Raw genomic sequence first — 24,050 nt, 5'->3', positions numbered from 1 at the left:
CGTGACTGAATAACCAAATGTCTTTATTGTGTGTCTGAAAAATGTGTTGTGAAGGCATAAAAAATCTGATGCAGAAGCTGATGGGGCAGCTGATGAACTGCTCTATAGATGTGAACTCATTGGAAGATGAGGACTACCTGCAGGTTTCCCAGAATAGAATACGTTGTTCAATGACTTCTCTTATTAACTGGTATGAAAGTGTAACAAAGGTATGTTTGTGGGGTTTTTTTTTTTGTTTTTCTTTTTTTTTTTGTATCACCAGTTTATAAAAATGCCTGACCTTTAGATGCTTTTAAAGAAGAAACTGAAAAACTCAAATTTCTATGCCATAGTGAAAAAATTCAAAAAGTTAGCTTTTCATTTAATACTAAGAAATAACTGGGATTAAGTGACCTGAATATAAAACTGTAACATATATAAGAAATGTAGAGTTAGTTTTTGATGAGCTTATGACTGTCACAATTCTGAAAAACAATCAAAAAGTACTATTTTATCATCTGTTTAATTGCGAACTAGAGCTTAAAATGCAGTATCAACTTCTTGCCAGATGCTTTTCTCCCAGGAGTGCTGAGATGTTTTGTTTATTAAAACAAAACTTTATCAAAGAACAGCCATCCAGGGGAAGGGCACCATGTTAGTGCTCATGTGCCATTATGTCACCTGCAGGCCATGCTACATTGATAAGCAGTGAGAAAATAACTTTCAAAATATTTTTATCTTTGTATTTAATAAAGTTAATGAAGTTATAGGTTTTGTTTCTGTCACGAATAAAAGTTAGAACTAATTTTATGATGACTTCTTCAAAGCTGTGTGTTAAATAAAAGTTTAATGAGTACATGCTCTTTTTATTACTGGGTAAAGATATATAGGAAATGGGCAATGTCCATGTACACAACTCAAATCTTCTCCCTCAGTCCCAACAGAATTTCACCAGCTCTGCTATTCTTGCCTTTGTTGGAATGTGGGTTTTTAAAATTTGTTTATTCTTTGTACTTCCTGCTGTGCCAAACAGAAGGAAGAAAATTTGCAATTCTAGATCCTAAGAATAAATATGACTGTAGCAAAAAGTCAGTCATGTCACTTTGGACCATTGTAATATCGCAGATGTGATTCAATCTTTTTATTTTTTCTGTCTTCTGCTTATTAATGCATAGCAAACATCTTCAAAGAAAACAGATTCAGAAACTCCGAGCAAAAAAAGAACTTCCTCTCCTAGACAGTGGCAATCTCCTCCAGTTGTAGTTATATTCAAAGACATGGAAAGTTTCACCACAAAAGTACTTCAAGACTTTATAGTCATCAGCAGGTAAAGTGACCTGAAGTTTTAGTTCTTCTTTTCCTTTACCCATTTTCTATTTGTAGCTGTTTTGAAGTGTAACAATGAGGCCCATGGAGAGTTGGAATCAAATATTGATGCTGCTTCTTTGCAGCAGTGATTGAGCGAAAACCTATTAGCTAGGTTTTGGGGATAAACTGTCCTAAAGCTAACTTGGGACTCTGAACCAGAGTACCTAGGGGCTGGGCTGAGACATTGGTTGGCTGAATTAATTCTTTACATAAGAAGATTTATTGGTACTAGTTGTTACAGAATTTGCAGTTGTGAAACTAATTTTTTAAAATGCATAGATCTTTCTTCTGTAGACTTTTTTTGCATGGTACTGAAGTAATACTGCTTAAAGGTCACTAGCTTACTAATAGGAGTATATAAAACTTACTCAGAGAATTTCTCAGTATTGGCCAGGATCTGTAATGAGTAGCTGATACTTCAGGTGCTCCCATGCTCTGTCCTTTCTTAACCTGTCTTCCTTAATATGATTTCATGCATTCTAATGAAAAACCCATACTGTCCTCCAAAAAAAAGTATTTTGCACTTAGTCCCCAGGTTGAAACTACAGTTGCAGCAAAATTGGGGCTGCAGTTGTACAACTAATTCAGCTGCAATGTGCACACCTGACATGACATCTAAACAAGGCTAGGCAGTTTCACTTGCTGAGAGACTCACAATAAAAATATCTTACTGCTTCAGATCTGGCAGATGGATTCTCTGGGGAACATTTCAAGAAGCAAAATCAGAAATGCACAATTATCTGGAAATAATTAGGGTGCAAGGCAGGGTAAAATGAGGTTTTAATTGTTTAAGTGTTGTGTTTTATTTTGCTTTTTGTGGCAAGGATAAATACCTAATTATGAGCAGTTCAGGTCTGTCAGTCTACTCCTTGCAAATACAGTTTTTTCATAGACTGTGTGTCTCTTCAGAAAAAAGGTTTAGAGGATTTAAGTGATCTTATAACTAAAGATGATCTCGACTAAAGTAAAATAGAAGATGGGTAAAATAGAAGCTTGGCAGAGCTGCATTATACTTTGAAAAAGATCTTTGGGTTAATTGTAGAGCTTGGGTTTATTCTCTCCATTTCAGTCTTAAACATGTTTAATAATAAGGGTGAAGTGGGTAAATGTGAGAGGTTCTAATTTGTTAATCACAAGATCCAATTTTCCCCGATTTATTCTTTTAGGTAATGAACAGTGGACAGTAATTTATGAAGTTTATTGGTTTTATGTTTAAGTCTCTAGCAGTGACTTCGGAGAAGTTAAAGACATGAAGTAATTGTGGGATAACAACACAAAGGTCAAAAAGTTGCTGTGGTGAAAAAAGAGGAAGGGAATAAATTGACAATTTTAACCTACATGAAATTTAAGATAGCAGAATTCGTATCTCCTTGAAAATAATAAAAATGAAAATAATGATGAAATAATACTGAGAACACTGTATTTTATATTATTTGTATGCTGTTCATAATGAATACAGCATTCAGTCCTGGATATCAGTTTGCAAAGCATATACTAAAAAATTATCTGAAAAGGAAGATTGATTCTGGAGAAGCTGGAATTCTTTTTAAGTATAATGGGAATGTAGAATGTTAGAGGACTGTAGCTGTACGCTTCTACGGGAGAACTTATCTTGGGCCTCATACCTCCGGGACACAGGGCTCTACCCACCCTGGGGACAGTGATGCACAGACACCAATATGATGGATACAAAATGTCCATCTATTTAGCTGCGTCACACGCTTATATAGCTCTTGCGCTTCCTGTTCCTGCCACTCCTATGGGGAGGAGTCTATCTTTCCGTCACAGCCCGTAATCTTCCGGTCGCCGATCCCTGTCTATTCCCCTACAGAGGACTTTCATATTTATTTTACATTTATTAAATGGTGTAAAATCTGTACATTTTCTTGAGACTGTTAGCTGTTTAATGTCTCTTCTTATTTTTTCTTGATTTCTTTGGAAAAAATCATAAGATTCAGTTCTCTGAATAAAAGTTTTGGGGAAGATTGGACCAGTACAATCCTCTAACTGAAAAGATACTTTTTATGCCGCTTCCTGAAATTTGAATCCTACAATGTAATTTATTTTCTACTTTAGGGCTTTAAACAGCTTCCCTTCTTTCTCATTTTACTCCACATCAAAACTCTTCTGGTTTTTTGTTTTACAACAAATTTTGTTTTACAAAACTTTTTGTGTCTTACAACAAATCTTTTCATTTACACCTTTCTGCGTCTAAGCTCAGTGCTGTAGTAGGAACATAATGCATTTGTTTCATGATTTTCTATAATGTAACTATTATTTTCTCCCTACCCCCATGATCTAGTCAGCATATCCATGAATTACCTCTAGTACTGATTTTTGGAATCGCTACATCTCCAATGATTATCCACAGCCTACTTCCTCACTCTGTTTCCTCTCTGCTGTGCATAGAGCTTTTCCAGTCCCTTTCCTGCAAGGACCACCTGTCTACTATAATTGACAAGGTAATTCCCTTTCTAAACAGGAGTGTGTGTGTATATTCAAGCCCAGCCTACACGTGTGGCCTTTAAAAATAGGTTTGTCTGAAACTTTTGAAATGCAGCCTGTTCCTGAGAGCTGTGGAGTTTGGATAATTCTACTCACAGCTGTAGAGTAGCTTAATACTGAAAGCTTCGTTGTCACATTGAGACACACACATCTGCTTTCATCTTTCATTTGCATTGACATCTGTGCATACATACTGGGGCAATTACACTTTGACGTTCCCACCTCTTCATTAAAGTAGTACTTTGATTTCAGTTTTACTTTGTTCCAGAAAAAGATAGCTTTAAACATAGAAAAAAAAGTCAGTCCAGCCTGAGTTTTGCTGCCTGTTATCCAAATGGTCAAACCATACAGATGCTGTGCCTGTGCAATTCTTCGTATGCTGCTTTGTGCAGGATTTCCAAAATCACTGTTAGCATGCTGAATGTAGTGGTGTCCCTTGTTGTTACAGCCATCTCTGTTCTGTTGTTTGTAGCTTTAAAAATAAATACAAAAGTAGTGTTAAGCAAAACTTAATGTGCAATGTCTGAAATTGAAGGTACTTACAAAGATGTGGTGAAATGAGAAACTGAAAATCAATCTTTGCATGGATATTTTAGTAGAAATACTGTTTTTGGAAGTTGGCAGTGTATTTAATATCTCATTTAGTTGAATGCTAACATATATTGAGGGTTGTATCAAATTGTATCAAATTGTACGTATAAATTTTGCTGAGTTGAATGCAGAAAAGAATTTCTGCTATGGCTACTTTTCCTTTTTGTCTCCCTTAGCTGCTCCTGACAGCCCAGTTTCCCTTTAAACTGGGTGAGAAAGTTCTGCAGGTTCTCATCAACTTATTCTTGTACCATGATTTTTCTGTCCAGAATTTTATCAAAGGATTTCAGGTACGTAATGGTAACAAGAACTCAAATTATGGTTGTGAAAACAAAGTGTAAATACTAGGCACTGAAAAATTTCTTGGTCCTAATCTTACTGTTGCTAAATTGGATTAAAAATGTCCCTTTGGAAATAGTTTGGATCCATGAGCAGATGGGTGTTTTAAATTTAAAACCTTGTCTGCTAAGGTTTTTAAGGAAAAGTTGTAGGACAGGTATGAAAAAGCATGTGAGAGCTTACTCTGCCATGAAAAAACTAAAGGTTAAATTTAAAAGGGTAATCTGCCTTAGTGGGTAGAAAGGCCTATGTTTTGCTATAGATTAACTTGTAGCTTGTGACACCCCTGGCAGAACAGTCCATCTCTGATCCTCTGTACCATGTCCTTGTTATCTGGTTTGTCATGGTGTGAGTAGGCTACAGCAGTGTCGCTTCCCCGCTTGAACTCTTCCAGCACAGTTTCTGGATGCACATTTCTTACCTTTTCAGGGCAACAGGAGCTGTAGGTCAGTCACTTCGTGCCTGAGTAGGTCATGCTTGTGCTCCAAGCAGCTGTGCAGCAATGCGGGAGTTACATTTACCCTCTCAGCAGACATAGAAGGCTTCAAGGTTTCCAAAAATAGTCTGTACAGAGCATGATAATTATATTTTTATTGCCTTATATAGATCTTCATATCTAGATTCCTGTGTCTGAGTCTCCTTGTGGCTTTTGTGGATTGCGGACAAGAGTTCTCCAAAGAATTTGTAGTCTCTGTAATCTGTTTTAATGCAGGATTGTGAAACTGTTTCTTTCTTTCCTGGTTCCATGTGTGAACCTGTTAGTAAAACACGCCCTTTTAGTGCCATATACCTTTAGAGTGTCTCAGATTCTTTGATACCTAAGACTGAATGATTATACATGGCCAGGAGAAATATCCTGGCTGTAGTACCTCTTCCTGCAGACAGACCTGTGCAGGCTTTCATAGTTTTCAACTCCTCTTATTTGAAAGTCATCAGGATTTAATGATTCCCCATTGGCCTGATTGGAAAATACAAGTCCTGGCCCTGACAGCATATGGCTATGTCCTTGAGCGTTAAAAATATTCGAGGATGAAGCAATTTCAGGTCAGGCTTCCTAAGTGACAGATACAAGGGATCACCATCATCTCATTATGTCTAGGACTGATGTTAACTTTTCTGACAGGAGGTGTCTCTCCTTTTTGACAGTTTTTATGTTTTAAAACTTTTTAGTGAGGTAGTCTGGGGTTTTGTTTTGTTTTTAAGAATAGATGTGATGAGTATACGATGCTACTATTCTGCAAGGGCCTGATGCTACAAACATTTAGTGCAGCTGAAATGGGTGTTAAAGTGTGTTTGTATATATGCATAGTGAGAGCTTAGCAGTGTATTTTTGTGTACATAAGTTGCAATTGGGGCTGTGATAAGTTTGCTTGTGTGCAGTAGTTGCTTCTCATATCTTTAAATATACTTTTTGTTATTTATGAGCATTGGAGTGGAATATGTAACCTAAAGAATGCAGCAATACACATAACTACAGCTTGTCAAATATTTTCTATTCACTTATTGTTATGTAAGGCGGGGGAAAGATGATGTAATGAAAATTAATAACGTTTACAGCAAAAAAGGTGACTGTATTTCAAATTGAATAAGCAGTGTCCTGTAGTGACTTACGGAATATTTATGAAATGTAATGAATTTTTTAAAGGAATACCATTGTAGTATATGCACTGTAGTAATAAGAAAGCATTAAAAGCTCGATATAGCCGGGAGGATGAATTTTATTAACATCACTGGTTTTCGTTTTGGTTTTCAGCTCTGTATTGTGGAGCACTTCTATTCCCAGCCTCTTAGTGTACTGTGTTGCCAACTGGTAGATGCTAAGAAGAAAGTAAATTATTTCTCACATAATCAGTGTGAAAACATTCGAAGACTGCCCTCTTTTAGAAGGTAAAAGGAGAAATAAATTTTTGGACAATCTAGTATTTAGTCAGCTTTAAAAAAGATAAAGGAATCTGTAAATGTAGCTCCATGAAAACTGTACATCACTTGTGTGTATGTTTCTATAGCAAAGGTAACTCAATCAAAAGGAGAGTTCTAAATTTCAGGAAGCCTTAATCTTCTGGTCTAGAGAGTACAGCTTCTGTGATGTGTAATCATGTGAAATTTTCTTTCTCATGTTCTTACTACAGAAGCAAGCTATTATGACAACTAACCATAAGTCACTTTTGAAATTGTTAAGTTGACTTGGAGCACAATCTCTAGGGTTTGGGAGTGGCCTTTCATTTTACTGGATTTGACTGTCCCTGTCTTTCCAAATAAATCTTTATAGCAGTATAAACCTTTTTATTTTTTTAAGCCTATGATCTTTAATCATACTTTGCAATATAATTTTTATTTTCTTGTTTTTTCTTGCCATCAGGTATGTGGAAAGTCAGGCATCAGAGAAACAGATTGCACTGCTGACAGTAGATGACTTCTTAAAGGTAAAATTTTAAGAATGTCTTTAGAGAGCAAGAATAACTTTCCCAATACATTAGTTTGTGGAGCATAATAAAATACAAGACTAAGTTATATAGTTCTTTATAACATCTTTCATCATAATGTGCTTCATGTCCAGTAATGGAGAATTAGGATTAGTAGGTCAAAATTCCAAATCTCTAGGGTTGCCAGGTGTACCTTATACAAAGCTGCCCAACTTTTTTACATCAAGTTTTTGACCCAAGTTTTTTTTACATCAACTTTTAGCTATGTCTAGAAATACGACTGCTTAAAAAGAAGGTTACAAGGTTTATTTATGGCCTGGTCTTTTAATGCTTACTCAGACTGACTTTCTTGGAAGGTCAGTGAAGTGTTTGAAGAATGAGTAGGTAATCTTGGAGGTTATTTCATAAGCTCTTAATCCTCTATACCCTCTGTGTAGTTTCTCATTGAACTCAGTAGGGCAGTCTGGGTCCCGAGGCACACATTCACACTAAATGTCATACAGGATTAAAACTTTAATTTATGTTACATGTTTTATCTGAAGGTTTGTCAAGTGATTAAAGTCAGGCTACTACTATTGTGAGCCCTGTAGGAATTCACCAACAAAGATCTGTTAGTTATTTTCACCAGCTCAGCCACTCCCAGCAGAAGCATTGCTCTGGGTAAAGGGTTTCTTTTAACTCCTTCATCTCAAGTATAGCTAACCTGTCAGGCAAATGGCACTGCTAGAGATAAAGCAATTAATTTATCCTAGCAGAGCTTCCTAGTCTGTAAGGGCTTTTCAAGTGTGAAGAGCAACGGTAATGGCTGGAAGAGATGTTGGTAGCAGGCAAGTTTCCAAGTGCAGTGCAATTATAGCAGTCAAGGTGAGACGTGATTTATACAGGAATTTATGATCCATAGTCTTCAGTGGCAAAAACAGCTTAAGCTAATGCTGTTCCCTTGCTGTTTATATGCACCTCAGCAGATGCACCACCAGAACTGTTTGTGTGGTTGTGCAACAAATGTAATCACAGAAACAATCCAATTAAAGTAACCTGACCAAAAAAAAAAAAGACAAGACATGGGAATTTTTTTGCTGGATTGTTTCTGCAGAATTATTTCCCCAATGTAGTTCACTCTGCAGGTGCATAAATGCTTCTGTTGAAACAATAGGAGGAGGGAAGGAGCGGGAATGAGCAGCTGAGACACTATTTCTTTGTTTAAAGTCTAAAGACCATGTAATGGGCTGCTACTTTGAAAGTTGAATACTCATCAACTTAAAGTTTATATGTTTTAAACTTTGTGTTTAATAATATACCCCTTATTTCACAAGCCCCACCCTGCAAATTTGGGAAAGAAGCCAGAATTCTTGTGCATGGGATGCTTCTGACAAATTTTAATTGAAGACACTTGTTCTAATTTCTACAATAGGGGTAGGACTATTGTTGCATTGCCAAGCTGGCAGTGTAGTCTACTTGGGGAGAAAAAGCCCTACTGCTGCATTAATGAGGTGCTGTTGATTCCGTATGTCACACTAATCTACAATATCATTCCGAACTTTGGAAACACTTTCAAAGTCACCATGGTACTACTTCATATAAATTTACTGTTCATATTCAGGACCAGGTAAACTTGCTGTTCAAGCTTAGCACCTAAACCTGCAATGCCCTGTGTCAGCTGCAATTTATATTCCATGTTGTTACCACTTTTTTTAATAACTATGTGAAGAGTTCCACCTATTCAGAATAATCAGTTTTAAAAGCAGTTTTACATCCCAGTTACTTAAAACTCCGTGTGAAAATTCTCATGGCAAATTTCATTTGAAATTATATAAATGTGGCAATCTATATTTATGGAAATAACATTGCATAGTCTTCTAATAACGTTTTCAAACTCTTCTAAAACAATATGCCTTCTCACTCCATTACTTGGCAAAATACAGTACTGCATTGCAATTTATGTATATTAACTACTTCAGTCTTGAGCTGGGAAACAAGACGAGGGAATACAGATGCTATAATGCTCTGGGTTTGGGGGAATAAGATTGATGTAGCAGCATTAGAGGGAACTTGTTTTCTTCTCAGCTTTTTTTGTGGTGGGGATAATTTTTATTTTTTAATGATCCTGCTTAGAATTAAAATATAAACTTGTGAGTGTCTATCCTAAGGTCTTGGAAGTCATTTAAACAATTGCTCTATCAGCGACCCTTAAATTTTAATAGATAGAGAGTCTGTGGGGAGAAATGTCTTTAATGTTTTTAATAATCTTGAACTTTTTTAACATCAGAAAGCTCTCTGCAGCACTAAGGGTCTTTGTTACTTTCAGTCTTTGCAGTCGATACTTAATGTTTCCATATGTCAGTACTTCCTTATATTGCCTGCAGATAGGTTTTGCTTCTTTTTTAATCTTTGATACTCTTTGTTTCAGTTTAACTTTAGAAAACTTCAGTGCCTTGGTTTTTTTTTTCTCTTTCCATTTGGAATAGTTTGCTCAGAGTTGAGCAAAATGGCAATAAAATATATAGAGAATCCTGTGGGTTTTTTCCTCTTTCTTTGATTGAAGACAGGTGAGAGATGATCTTCTGACTCAAAAACTTAAATGTAATGAGCCCGAAGTACTTTAATACAGCTACCAGAAATTTTGAGTGTGGTCTTCCAGAAGTGTTGCATATGCTTCCATGGGAGGCCAGTAGTAATGAGATACCATCCAGTAAATTCAGTAGCAGTGGTTAATAACTTTTTTCCTAATACATGATTAACTTTTTTCTGCAGTTCTCAGTCTATGAATAAACAGAAGTCAAAGTAAAAGCACGTAGGAGTAGCAACAGCATATTCCTTTCTTTTCAGTGAACTGGTCTTTTTACGTATACTAATTAATAAAAACAGCAGCCACCCACAATTTAAGAAATAAACTTGAAATGCATTTGTAATACAAAAATGTAAATAACAAGGATTTTAGTAAAATAGCTATATAATTTCTCATTGCCTATTAAAGGTATAGCGTATAGGCTTGTTTCTGTGAGATGACACACCAAATCTGAAGGCTAAATGTAGTTGAAAATGGTAAAATAATAATGCTAAACAATAACAATTCTCCAGTGACATGGAGGAGGAAGAAAGTAAAGTTAACAATATGCAATGTGATTGCAATGAACTGTTGAAATACAGCTTTTTTGCATAGTGGTCTTAATTTAACACTGGTGATTTAAATCATATCACACCACAATGTCAAAACTTCAGAGTCATTTTAAGTACTTTGTGAGAGTTTTAAATAAATGGATGTCAGACTGACTTAACAAAGCAATTATTCCGTCACTGTAGGAAACTACACAGAAGTTGCTGGAGGACTTGCATGTTTACCACGAAAATTATGTTTCAGTTCTGAGATGCCTTCATGTTTTGACATCTTCTCTTCCAAAGTATCCTTTGGGCAAGCAGGTGATGTACTGTTATTCCATTTTAGTGAAACATGGGGGGGGGGGGTGTTTCAAAGTATGACATCTGAATAAGTATTTATTCTTCCTCTCCGTTCACTAATCTGGTGCTTTGCCCCCTACTTCTTAAAATGGAGACAGATGCTTTCTTGCTATGGGCTGAGGGCAACAGCGTGTGGTTTCTTCAGTGGTGTGGATGATACCTTGTCAGTTAACAGGAAGGAGCTTCCAGGAGGAGGTAGATCAGCAAAAGAACCGCGCGTTGACTTTCCCACTTCCGTGATTATCTGTATGCATTGCGGACAATGTATACTCTTCTACTACCTATTAGCTCACTAGTCTGAATTTGACTGAATTTGATGAAGAGACTGAGTTTTAGCAACCTTCTGTACAGAATAAAATGATAGTAAAGGAACAGTGATAATTGCTCCTAATAGCCATAATGCTCTAATGTCATTAAATCCACCTTCTCATGCAAAGCAATTTCTTCTTCCCCGAGAAGAGCAATATATTCTGTGCATGTGCGCTTGTCTGTCAGTTCTCAATGTATTCCACACTGTTATGAGAATCTGTCCCTAACTACAAAGTCAGCTGGAATTATCCCAGTATTTGAGAATAAAAAGATATTTTAGCTGGGGCATTTGGTTGGAGTTTCTCTCTGTTCCCTGCAATTATCTTCCTGTGAATGTGAGTTGTTTGAAATCTGGTGCAGAGCAACACATAGACTCCAGCAACGCTAGGAGCTTAGTTCTGTAAGATACTAAATGCTCTCACTTCTTTTGTAATCATTCTGCATCTCTGGGAAACAAGCTCCAAAGGAATTACATGTTACCTTGAAAAGCTTGTTGTAAGAGTTCCGCATTGCTTTGTTTGTAAAACACTTTATCCTTTCTTCACCTTCTGCATAACAGATCAGGGAGCTGCACTGTGCATGTTTGGAAAACCAAGTGTGGGAGACAGAGGAGTATGAGTCATCCCTTCAGCTAGCAAGGTGATTTTGTTTTTTCTTTTTCCCTCCCCATTTTGTTTTAATACAACTGTACATACGGCGAATATCAGTCATCTGTTATTCTAGAACTTAAAGCTGAGGATATTACCTGTTCGCAGCTATTTGTAGAATTGTTTGCAAGTATAATTGACTGCTGTTTTCATTTTGTCTTTCTGCTGTTTTCCATGAAACTCAGCTAAGTTCTAATATCTCTTGTGCCCTGAGTAATTATGCTGAAACCACCGAGATTACTGTGTGTGAATGAGAACATCAGTTGGGTTTTGTCTTTTAAATATGATTGTGTTAGATATTATCAACCAAATTATTAGTTTTAGTTGGCCTAAATTTTAATCTGTTGTGAAAATTAGAATCTGTTCCAAATGAGTAGCTGAGGACTTTCTTATTTATTTTACTGCTTTCTCCCTGCCTCCTTTGTCTAACAGTTTGTACAGGGACTGAGTTAATTTTTTGTTTTAGTGTGTTGTCTGTCAGTGTTTAAAATGGAGAAGTAATCTAAGCCAATTTTCTTAATAGAAAACCCTTCAGTTGCAATGTTGCAGCTACAGACTTTTAAAACGTGCTTTATCACGGCAAGTGGCTGTTTCCTGTAATCTCAAGCCCAAAAGGTTGAAAAGGATCCTTTACTGTTTCCTGATATGTGATAACCACCCTCTTGCCTGTTCTTTGGACCCTGTATTCCCATTGTTGACATAACTAAGTTTTCCTAGAACTTGCAGCTTCTTTTTGAATAATATTACATCCACAGATCTCCAGATGTGGTTATTCTCTCTCCCTCTTAGGTGTTTAATTATTGCAGTGTTTTCTCTGGCCTGGAAGAGGCTATCTTGTTTACCCATTATGTTCTACAAGACAGTTTCAAAATGTTTTCTAGCCTTTTCTGTGGTCAAGGTCATCCTTTCTGTTGTTAACTCCTGATGCTTTTCTGTACCTGACTTTCAAAAATCCATAACCCTGAATCAGATAAACCGGTTTCAAATTCTAGCCTTTACATTTAGCATCAACTGCCAGTTAGGAACTAGAGCTCAAACTGCAGTTGCCCCTCCAGATGTCCACAAAGCTTCCCAGGCTCTTCTAAATTCTTCTTTAAATCTCTCTTAGTCAATGTTTAGGTAGCTGATATGGAGACCCACTGCCATGACACAATGATCACCATAATTTCATTCTTTTGTCATGCGCCCTTTTTTGTGTAGCTGTGGTTTTTGTCTTCTAAAATCCTTAAACTATTAGACTATTAGCACGTTTGTTTTGTATAAGACAAAGCAAAAACACAATAGGCTGGGAAGGGCTCCTAGCAACAGGGGCTACTACAAGTGTGTGTTCAGAACCAGAGCGTTTAGCAATGGGAACTTCTCCAACTGCATGAAAAAGTGATGTGCATGTGTAAGGTACTGGTTTGATGCAGTGATTGTAATTCTGGGTTTCATTTATGGGTATTTGCAAGAACTTGCTTTGATATCTTTTACATGAAGATTCTGAGACTGAGCAGTGCTTGGTGATATTTATAAAATGCCCTAATATATAATTCAAAGTAAGTAAATGCTAGGCTGGAGGTTGGGCTAGATGATCTCAAGAAGTCCTTTCTAACCTAAATGATTCTGGGGTTCTAGTGGTCATTAGGTTTTTGGCAATTAAATACAGAAAACAGCAATTTGGATTTTGTTTGAGAATCATTCTGAAACAGCGTAATGGACTTTGTGGATGTGTGAATACATACTAATCTGTTGGGTTGTTGGTTTGTGTTTTTTTTTAACCATGTCATTTACCAGTCTTAGAAATGAGTTATGAACCCTACCATACATTTTTTTTTAAATCTGACTCACAGTTTCGAAAATTATAACTCTCTGTCCAGCAGGTGTTTTTAGGTAGAATATCAGGAAATCTCTCATTGTCAGTTCTGCAGGAAAATGTGAAGGACATCTATCCAAGTTGATTTGTTTCTTTCTGTTAATGACAGCAAGGAAAAAATAGACTTTCCTGCAAGACTGAGTGCTTGAAATCTTGGAGGTTTTCTCTTTTAAGAGTTTTTCAAATTATTTTTAAACTTTTTTTCAACTAAGAACATTGAAAGCTGTTGCATCACTCAGAGTTTCAACTTTAGCCAACAATTGTGTCTTTTAGGATGTTGAATAAATCTGATTTGGTAACCATGCTTCAACGATGTGTGGAAATTTTTGTGTCATCTTCTGGAAAGGAGTTTGGTAAGACAGTAGAGAAGTTGAAGGAGTTCTTGACGCAGTTTCAGAAACTAGAAGGTGGGTGTGTACCAACATTCCATTGCAGATTACATTGAAGCTGTTTTATAATCTGACCAATAAGTATAATTTTCCCTGGCGATCCTGTCGTTGTATCAAACCATCAGATTTTTCAGGATTTTTTTTAATACATGCACAAAATCAGGAAATTATTGTATTCTTTATTGGTATGTGGCTCATGCTTTTGATAATATGGAAGAGTGATATAAGAAATTGGACAGATCAGCAAACATTACTCACTAAGTCTGTCATACGTAGATTTTGAGCATTCTATCAGATGTTGCAATCATTAAAAACATTTAACAAATAAAAACAGATATTGAAAGATAAATAGGAGCAGACTTCTTTATGGCATGGTATTTAATCCAAGTATTTATAAAGTTCTTTCACCTGCACCTTCAGTTAAATTCATATAACAGCTAGGACACCGAGCACCCGTTTTCAGGGCTCTGCTGACATGCCGTAACTTGTCAGGCCCGCGTATTTGATTGTTCATGGTAGAGGATGTATTTGAAAGTTTAGTAAGGCAAACGAGTAGCAGCCTTCTGTCTTTCGGAGGCAGGTTAACAAAAACTGCTGTATTCCTTCTGAAATAGAAACATGACATATTCCAGCCTTTTTCTGGAATAAAATTTCATTGCTTCCTCTGACCTACAGAGACATGCTCCCCTATGGTTCTCTTTTGAAGATGAAGTGGTTATCATCTGGTCTGTTTTATGCATATTAAATGCAGTTCATTATCAGTGTGGTTGCTACCCAGCATTTGGACAAGTAGGCAATAAGCCACCAAATGCAATCTAATATTAATTAAAGTAGTAATGTAACACTCTAGGGTTAACTGAGGCTTGTTTAGAAGAATTGGCTCTTGCCAATGGAGAGAGGAAGTTCTCTGTTTTGAAGTCTTCAATGCAAATATAAATGTGCATGGGGCACTGGAAAATACCAACTCATTCTATGTAGGTCACCAAAAAGCTTTTCTAGATTGTGATCGTCACTGCTGATTGGAACTGCAATTGTGATCTGTAGGTAGAATCTCCATCGTATTGCCATCTTCATAAATAAGGCAAGAAATGTAGTTACCTTTTGTTTTTATTTTGGTTATCACTCATCCTGGCATTGTGCTTTGGGAGTTTTTGCTTCTTTGTTTTTACCTAAAAATTAGTAATTATTGGTGCAATTGATCAACAAACTACATGGCCATGAAAACAAAATTTTGTTATACATTGAGAACAAAAATGATCAATTAAATACCTTAGCATGCTTTTGGTTTGCTGCTCTGGTTGCAGTTTCTGGGTTAAGTGGGGAGAGCTCATTTCTTAGTGGGTTTTTGCATGAGAAGGAAAAAATATGCAGTGTGTGGCTTTCTGAACACTCCTAAAACATCAGTGGTATCTAGTACTAATCTGTCCAACTTACAAATGTTGAGAGTATGACCTAGGATGACATAAGGGGAATCTGAGTGATGTGCAAGGCTTGTGCTGGATCTTTGCTCAGGGTTGAATTGCTTTGGTTGCTTAATTACTGTTGGTTAAGCTGCACTCCAGACTCCTTTTCTTAACAATCTTTACAAGGTGCGGGACTCCAAGATGCCCGTGTTTGGGTCAATGTGAACAAGTAACTGAACACTTCTCAGATTGCTTGGGTTAGAGGGGTTATATAGGTAGTCTGGAAGAGTTTACCCCACATATCAAACATAAGTTTTGTTCTAGTAGCAGAAGCTTTCCAAGAACAAGATGTGTCTGTATCATCACAAAAGGAGCTCCAGAAGACGACAGACCTTTATCACCTTCAGAAGGTTAGGCCTGCATAGGCTTTACTAACTAGTTCCTTAATCTTTTAAGGTGTAATTGTCCATGGTTACTTCTTCCCAGCTTGTTGGAGCTCTGAGTAAAGGCTGTGTATAAGTAACTGTCCTTAAAAATGAATTAATAAGTACCGACTATGTATGTCAGGCCCACCTGATGCACAGAAAATTACAGAATATATCTGTCCTAAGATAGGATTTTAAAATGCAAATTAGGGGTTTCTTTTTATTTAACTTGTAAATTGCACATTCTGCCTAACACATATTTCTTTGAATTTCCCAAACTCCTACCAGTTTGAGAACTGAATACACTGGCCTAAATAAAAATAACTGCATGATCACACTTTCAAACATCATCAGTGAAGACATGCCAGCAAAAATTAATGATAGACGTTAAACATATAAATTGTGTTCTCTAAAGAATAACTTCCTCCCATAAAGTTTTATGCACCACTTTTTTGTATTTTAAAGACTTTGTTGGAGTTGAAGGAATCAAGGCGGTCTAAGAAACTGTCAAAGTTTGAAATGCTTCGTTCTGAAGTTGTTGACTATATAGACAGTCTTGTAAGGTGAGCTTTCCTGTTTTATATTCCTGCATTACTTTGCACCATAAGCTACAACAGAAATTTTGCTAATGTGTTAATCTTGTCAAAATTGCATCTTGGTCCCTGCGGTGTGAAGCACACTTTCCTTCCTATTCTTTCTTTGAGGGCTCTAAAAATAATAATTTAAGGAAGAAAACAAAAATCTCGTCCATAGATTAGTAGAAGTAATTGGCATGTGAATTGACCAACTTATTTTGGCTACAGAAAAAAGTTGAGGGAGGACTGGATATATGTGGCAAAATAAAATCAAGAGTTTTTACCCTAATATCAGCTGATCTGTTCTACTTATGAAACTGTAGATGTCAAGTGTGCTATCCTATCCGTTTTGGGAACTGTTTCAGTGAGCAAGGCATAGCAGATAGGATTTTGGAGGCAGCTCTGTGGCAGAAAATGTGAAAGGCTTGGGGTGGGGGAAGAGATGAAGACACTTGTTTAATTATAGAGCCTTGGCGGGGGGGGAGGACAACGGACAGAGAAGCTAACAGAAGTATGACTGTGCCAAGAAAAAAAAAAAAATCTTCAAAGATGAGCAGAGACTCATCAGGAGGCCTCGAGATGGATAAGCAAGATCTGCGGAGTAGCGTACATGACTCATGTTAGCATTTCAGCTCCTGCCTTTATTTTTTAATTTGTCAGTGGCCCAGCTAGAGTTCTCTGCTAAATCCATTAGATGGAGAGTGGATAATAACTGACTTCCCTGCTTAAAAGTTGATTTCAGCGCTGTTCATCTCTTTTTCAGAGGTGTGTCAGTACTGGTTGGGAAACATACATTCTTGTAGTCTCTGGCTGCAGTAGATTTCTGTTGTTTCCCTTAAGGTAAAGCTTGTATCTCTCCTCCTTCTCCCATACCTCATGTTGCTTTTTCAGAAGTTACCTTGTCCCTGCAGACCACAAGACTCTGCATGAGGTAGTGTATTTCAACACAGCCAGTGTTCTCCGTGAGCACTTGAATGCTGCCCCGAGGATTGCACTTCATACAGCTTTAAATAACCCATACTGCTACCTGAAGGTAAGGAACAAGTGAGTTATTTGTGGTGCTGGAGTAGCTTCTGAAGGCTGCACATGAGGATGATGTGTACGGCTTAGTTTTGCTGTTTCATGAAGCTTGGCACACATTCAGCTGTTTTGCAGAGAACCAGCAAGTTAGTGTTGATAAGCACCTGGGGACTTTGCAAGGAGCTAGGGCATCTGTCTGGCTGAAATAAAGCAGCTAATTATGGAAAGAGTTTTATATGGGGAATCCATTTTCCAGAGCTTGTTCTAGTTGTGATCTTTTCTGTCTCCTGTAGATGTAGCAGAAAAGTAATTTTCTGCTCCATTACGAACAGGATGACTGTCCATGGGGAAAAATAAAGTCTGTGGCTCTTCCCAGAGACTTTCTTGACAGGGCTGGTGCTTAGGGTGAAGGCTTTGTTCAGGTGGAGTGATGACATTAACAATAGCTTAAATATAGCGTGTTTAGAGTCCTTTGTTTATGTTTATTTTAGTATCTGTTGTGTATTGACAACTTATCTTTCCCAGGTCCAACAAAAGGCTTGCCATTGATTCTATTAGTTAACCCTGCCCTTTTGTATGAAGAAAAGCAGTTCCTTTTCCACTTCTTTCATAAATCCAATTCACAGGATGACCAAAAGAAAGGAATAGAGCAGGATTTGGAGAAGGAGTGAACATACATTTTGTTTTGTCCTTGATTGTGGATGCTGCTTGGAGCTATCCTTGTGCCCTAACATTTCCCTTAAAAATGTAATAAGAGTTTTGAAGAAAACATTGGTTGTAGCTGCATCTGAGTGATTTTATTACTTGAGTCAAAGCCAACACTTATCAGGAACCATACTTGATAAAGATCGGTCTGTCAAATCTACAAGCCGCTTTGTATTGGGTTTGTTGGCACTGCGCCTCTATTTGAATGAGGGTTGTCAGTTTTGCTGTGTGCAGGAGTTATTTCTAAAACCACTTAGAGCTTATTTGTGAAAACAGTAGTCAGCAAGTGGGCTACCATTCAAGAGACCTAATGTGAATCCCAGTAATTTATATTTTTAGAAAACCTGTAAAAAGACAATTAGGAGAGCTAGCAAAATCTAGCTACTGTGTTTAATAAAAATTCTGTTTGATGAGTTGACAGGATTTAAAGCCCTCTGTCATCCTGCACTTTGCTCTTTGACATACTTTAACATACTTCTGATGTTTTCTGAGTAGATTGTGAAGGTTTGGCATAGTTTCTAACAGGTGCAGTATTGGCTGAGTACCTTGCTAGCACTTTAATCTATGTGAGTCAAAGAAATATTTTTTCTAACTGTATCCATGGTTTCTCATGGCTTGTACTTTCCTGGGCCACGAGCAAAGCAAAGTTCTCTAGAGCTGTTCCTTCCAGAGGATAGGACGGAAAAGGATCTGCTTTAGTGGAGTACCTGCAAATGATTAATATGTGATGCATTTCTCACAAGAATCCAGTCCAGTTAGTTATTTAGCAAAACGTGAACCAAGGATCATATTTGTCCTGAAACACACCCACACCCCCAAAAAAAGTGTAATTCTGTTTTCACTGATCCCTTGAAAATTCAGCAAGTTGTAACTTGCAATACTAGCAAGGCACTGCTCAGTATTCTGTCAGCACAAGCAAATCTGATGTTGGATCTTCCTGGGGTTTAGATGGTTGTGCAAGTCTTGTTCTTGACCTTGGGTAAGAAAGGCAATTTTTTACATTGATCTCAATGAGTGAGCCCTTACCCACGAAGATACTTTGCTATGAAATGAAAATCCTCAAAACTGGTCCCATATCATGGAAAGGGACACTAGCATTTGGTCCTTGGGAATGATAGTAACATTGAATCCAGGGCAAGGTAGGAGTCTGTCCTCTGGCTAGCCTCTGGGGGCAGGGTCAAGCAAAAGAAACCCCTCATCAACAGCATTCTGGGTTGTTTCTACTGCCGTACTCTTCTCTTTCTGAAACAGCACCTCTGTGCTGTACAGGTGGTTTCACAACTGGGTGCTTGTTCTAGGGCAACTTCCTGCTTGTCAGTCTAGTTATTTCCTCTGGAGGACAATGCATGAGCTGCCACGTCAGGAAGCTGAGGTTTCCCCGCACGCAGCTGCAGCTCCCTCCTGCCCTGCTGTCAAGACTTCGCCTAGTTGTCACAAGCGAGGCTGAACGTTCTCAGGTGCTGGCAGAGACCCTGCAGTGCCTATGCGTAATATCTTCCCTGGATCATTCTCAGCATTTTCATGTAGTCCAGCTAGATATTAATTTCTACAGATTAACCTGTTCCAGCAGAATACAGTTGCTCTAGAAGTTGCATCCTCTCTTGGTTGTGATAACTGTTCTGGCTTTAAGATTAGAAAGTCAATGCGCAGGGTAGGAAGCCATAGAGTTAGGAGAAGTAGCAGAGGGGAAAAAGAGAAAGGTGTAGGGTTATCCGTCTGGGCAGTGGCGAGCCACAAGAGCAGCGAGAAGGTGTAACTTCAGCTGTGCCAGTTAGTTGCAAATACTGCTGTGTTCCTATTATGGTATGCTCCTGAATTAGAGTCTGATAAATTAATGTCTGGATTGTAAGATCTTGAGGGCTTAGCCATGTTAGGCTGAATTTGTCGAGACCATCTGGACTGAACTGGCAGACATTAATGTAACGTCTGCAGCTTTTGTGTTCCTTGTACAGAATAAATAAACTTGAAAATTGTTAGGCTTTCTGGAAATTGTGAAATGTCTCGTAAAAGTGCTAGAGTCCAAACTGAAACTGAGTCTCGCAAATTGCAGGGATTGAGATCTATGAAAGGTAAGCTAGAGATTCTTGAGCAAAGCTACATTCTTTGCACTAGTGCTTCACAGACTCCCAAATAACTTGCATATTTTACTAGCGTATAATAGCATTTTAGCAAAAAATTTCTATGAACTGAAAGCAATGATCAGTAGTTGGTTTATGTTAAGAGAGACAGCTTCTCAAGAGTGCATGACACCAAAAACTGGAAAAAAAAATCATGAACTTATGTGAAATATTGTAAATGTCTGCAGCTCTACAGAGACTTCTACTTCTCACGTAAATGGTTCAGTGCTGATGACCTGAATTCCCTGACATATGGAGTAGTTTGTGAGCGATCAGGCTTTTGCCTTTGTAAGTGCTGAGTTTCAACCCAGAGAGAAATGGTTGTTACATTTCAAAGATAAAACAGAGATGAGAGAAGCAATTTTGCTGTTTAGTACATCTGATAGATCTATACTAAGACTTCCTCTTTCCTTTTGGGGGGGGGGAAGGGACACTTTTATGCACAGTACAGTCTGAGGCAAATCATGACTAGTTTCTTTTCCTGAATCCACGGAACAGAATATTTCTCTCTGGTCTGTAAATAGAACTAGCAAAAGAACTGGGAACAAGCCTAATCAGATAACCATTCATTAGAGACTGCATAAGTGTACAGAACTGTAGCAGGAACACCAGGAATGAAATAGGTGGGTGGGGTTTTGTTGGGGTTTTCTTAAAAGTACATTTTTTTATTTTTCTGTTTTTTGGTGGTGGTGTTTTTTTTTTCCTTTGTACCATCACCTTGCCATCGAACACACAAACAGTAAACATTTGGTTAAAATACCTACCATGTGAATTTCCTGAAATAATGTTATATCTAGCCCTTAAAATGGTTCAAAACAAAAAACTGATCAGTTAGTGCCACCTTTTTCTTTTTTTTTTAATCAGAATCGAGCTTTAAAAAGTGATGGAGGAAGCATTTCTAATAAAGCCCCTGACATATGCATAGTGTATAAACTGCATCTGGAGTGTGGCAGATTAATCAATCTCGTTGATTGGTTAGAGGTACGTGACAATGCAAGCATTGCCTTTACCTGCTTTCAGTTTTCTGACGTCTTTTTGCTGCACGTTGTCTTGTCTTTAGTGTCCCTTTTTGACAGCTTAAATCATTGCACACCTCAGTCCCTCCTGTGCAAGAGCACACAGTAACTCCAATCACCAGCCCACAGAGTCTTCCTCTGACTACCATGAATCACTTTTCAGCATTACTCTGTGATTAACATCTTTTGCTTCTCCTTCTATTTTGTGCTTGGCACAGGTAAGATTTTATGTTTCACAAAGCTACCTTTTCTCCCTTCGTTTTATCTATTTAGTGATACTTTTATGGAAACAGGCAAGTGCTGCTGTTTGACAAGTGTGGGGCTCTTGGAGAGAATGCTTGTGCTAGGGAAGGGCACAAGTCCTTCTAGCCTGATACCCTGTCTCATACTGTGGCCAGAAGCAGAGAGAATATAACAAGAGAATGTAAATTAATATGATACATTCTCCAAATACTCCCTAGCTAACGCTCATGTTTTGGCTCCAAAGTTTTCTGAACTGGAATGGTTTCTCTGTATTTCGTAAGCCTACCTGGATTATGTTACCAAGGTAACTTTTTAGCAGCCACAGCATCCTCTGGCAAGAAATGCTGTAGCTTAACTACATGCAGTGCAGAGGATACTCCTTTTACTTGTTCTGAGGCTGCTGCCTTGTTTCTGTATCGACATGAAAGTGGACAGAAGACTTCTACTCAGCCTCTTGCTGACCCTCAACTTTATCAATTTCTTCACAGCCAAGTTACCTCCTTCATTTTTCCAGAATGCTTTAGCAGCCTCACTTTGAGAACATTTTTCAGTTCTGTATTTTTTCTGAGAATGGGTCGGGGAACAGAACTGTACTGGGCTTTAAAATGCAGACACACGAGTTCAGAGTGACATCTTTCATTCTGTATCCCCACCATGGTAACACATAACCTTGCTTGCTCTTTTGATTGCTGCTTAACTGACATTCTCATGGAGTTGTCATTCCAAGAGCTCAATCCTCCTGAGTTACAGTCATTAGCTCAGAGCTCGTTACTTTATATGCAGCTCTGTCTATGAAATGTCTTAAATTAGTGCTGCTTTTCCCTTTCTAGGCTTTCTCAACTGTGGTGATGGCAGCTGAGGGATCAAATGCAGATGGAGCTTCCTCAGACCAGGTGGATGACATCATCCAGTATCCTTTCTCATTTCTCTCAAGGTTGACATTCAAATGCATACAGGATTAATGAACCAGGATTTTAAAAATACAGCTTCATGTGCACTGATAACTGATTCCAGAAAAAAAGACAACTAGTTTAAACAGCCTTAATGTACTGAAAATGTTGCTGAAATATATCAGCTGAAGTAGTTGGGCTGGGGATGGCAAGGTAAGAGAGCAGCTTTTGTCTGTAGGTGGTGTTTGGGTCTGAAACAGACCCAACAGTCCTTAAAACAAGTTGAACTATTCTACTTGGTTAAATCGTCTGAGAGTTGGTACAGCTGCTGTATAGGGGGAGAGCATTACTGGGGAACAGGTGATAGGAGAGCTGTGGCCTGGAGAGCAGAAGGAGGAATAGAAACGGTCTATGAGGAAGACAGAAGTATTAGCAGAGGCAATGCTTACAAAAGTACTCTCTCTGTAGAAGCCATGAGTTCTAGTACCTTAGAGTTGAGAATTTTAGTTCCCACAAAACATCCATGCTGCTCCTCACTTTGTCCTGACTCTTAACTGCAAAATATTTGAAGGATGAGCATTAGAGCCAAAACTCCTGGCTACAACAGTAGTGCTGCTACAGGGAAGACATTAATAGTTGTACAAAAGGAGGCTTAACTACAGGAAGAACATTTATGTGCTCTAATGTTACACCTAGTTTTCCTTCAATGTAAGACCTCTCCTTTTTACAAGCTCCACTTGTAATTAACACAAAACTAAATTCTCTCTCTATAGCTGCATGTCAGGAAGGCAGCAAGAAAGGTATAGTGAACAGCAAGTAAAGAAAAGGTGGTGCTGTTTTATAAAATCTCAAAAAACCTCTCTTTAATTACCTGTCTTCCCATTTTTTGGTTAAAGGACATGAAAGTAAGTGCTTGCTTTTCTGCTGAGACTACAAAATGAGTATCTCTGTAGACTTTAAGCTTCTCTCAGCAGTGGGGAAAGGAACTCTCTCTTCATTGCCACATTGTATGTGTGTAGCAAAAGAAACACAGATTAGATTGAAGATTTGTGCTTCCGTAGACGGATCATTCTCTGCCTTAATTTCTGACAATTTTAATGTGCAATACAACATTTTGTGTGATCTGTGCTTACCATGACCTCTCCAGGAGGGGAAGATTTCTAGAACGGTGTCTCTATCACTACATGCCATAAAAAGTGTGCTCAGTTTCCTTTACTAAACTGTCCAGTGCTCGTTTTATTCGGGCTGTTTCTGAACTGGAACTCTTAGGCTTTATAAAGCCTAGCAAGCAGAAAACCGACCACGTGGCAAGGTTGACATGGGGAGGCTGTTAATGTGCCACCGAGATCTTAATAAACCTGTTCTTTCTACCACTGTGCAATGGCTGCGTTCCCACTAAGGTAGTCCTTGCTAACTTCAACTGAATATGCAAAGTCAACGATGACTGAATGCTGAGATACATTCTGAGTGCCTGGATTGACTTGAATAGCCAGGCTGGTTTTTAATACTCAGCCTCCCTGTGTAATGTACTGCTCCGTTAATGCTCACGTTCCAAATACTGTGTTGTTGTGCCAGTTTTAATCATCTTTGATGTGTGATATTTAACACTATACTGATATAATTCAGCCTAGCAAGCCAAAAGGACAACATTGGCTGTGTAAGCTACAGAAGTGATGAAGCCGTGTTAATATTAACTTGCTTATAAGCTGACAGCATTTGAGTCATCATTATAAAATGTCTTCCAAATCCTTGAACTAGAGATATAAAAAATAAATAAAACCAGTATGTTAAAAAA

General features: G+C 37.9%; 1 protein-coding gene across 3 annotated transcripts in view; it reads left to right on the top strand.

Moving 5' to 3' along the window:
* Positions 1 to 23,625, top strand: part of ORC3 (origin recognition complex subunit 3) — a 37,074-nt gene extending 13,449 nt beyond the window's left edge. For 2 of the 3 annotated variants that reach the window (XM_064447656.1, XM_064447658.1), the window contains 15 exons: positions 55 to 209; positions 1,155 to 1,306; positions 3,650 to 3,809; positions 4,620 to 4,733; positions 6,536 to 6,669; positions 7,142 to 7,205; positions 10,506 to 10,622; positions 11,530 to 11,609; positions 13,746 to 13,879; positions 15,589 to 15,674; positions 16,155 to 16,252; positions 17,156 to 17,297; positions 20,971 to 21,087; positions 22,196 to 22,275; positions 23,484 to 23,625. In XM_064447656.1, the coding sequence (XP_064303726.1) occupies positions 55 to 209; positions 1,155 to 1,306; positions 3,650 to 3,809; positions 4,620 to 4,733; positions 6,536 to 6,669; positions 7,142 to 7,205; positions 10,506 to 10,622; positions 11,530 to 11,609; positions 13,746 to 13,879; positions 15,589 to 15,674; positions 16,155 to 16,252; positions 17,156 to 17,297; positions 20,971 to 21,087; positions 22,196 to 22,275; positions 23,484 to 23,589 (1,739 nt within the window). In that variant the 3' untranslated portion in view covers positions 23,590 to 23,625. The remainder of the gene's footprint in view (positions 1 to 54; positions 210 to 1,154; positions 1,307 to 3,649; positions 3,810 to 4,619; positions 4,734 to 6,535; positions 6,670 to 7,141; positions 7,206 to 10,505; positions 10,623 to 11,529; positions 11,610 to 13,745; positions 13,880 to 15,588; positions 15,675 to 16,154; positions 16,253 to 17,155; positions 17,298 to 20,970; positions 21,088 to 22,195; positions 22,276 to 23,483) is intronic. The other variant, XM_064447657.1, reaches the window with a different exon arrangement.
* The last annotated feature ends 425 nt before the right edge of the window (positions 23,626 to 24,050 follow it).

Source organism: Phalacrocorax carbo, chromosome 3 (assembly GCF_963921805.1).
Source record: "Phalacrocorax carbo chromosome 3, bPhaCar2.1, whole genome shotgun sequence".
NCBI classification, from domain to species: domain Eukaryota; kingdom Metazoa; phylum Chordata; class Aves; order Suliformes; family Phalacrocoracidae; genus Phalacrocorax; species Phalacrocorax carbo.
This window is presented reverse-complemented; position numbering and strand designations above follow the sequence as displayed.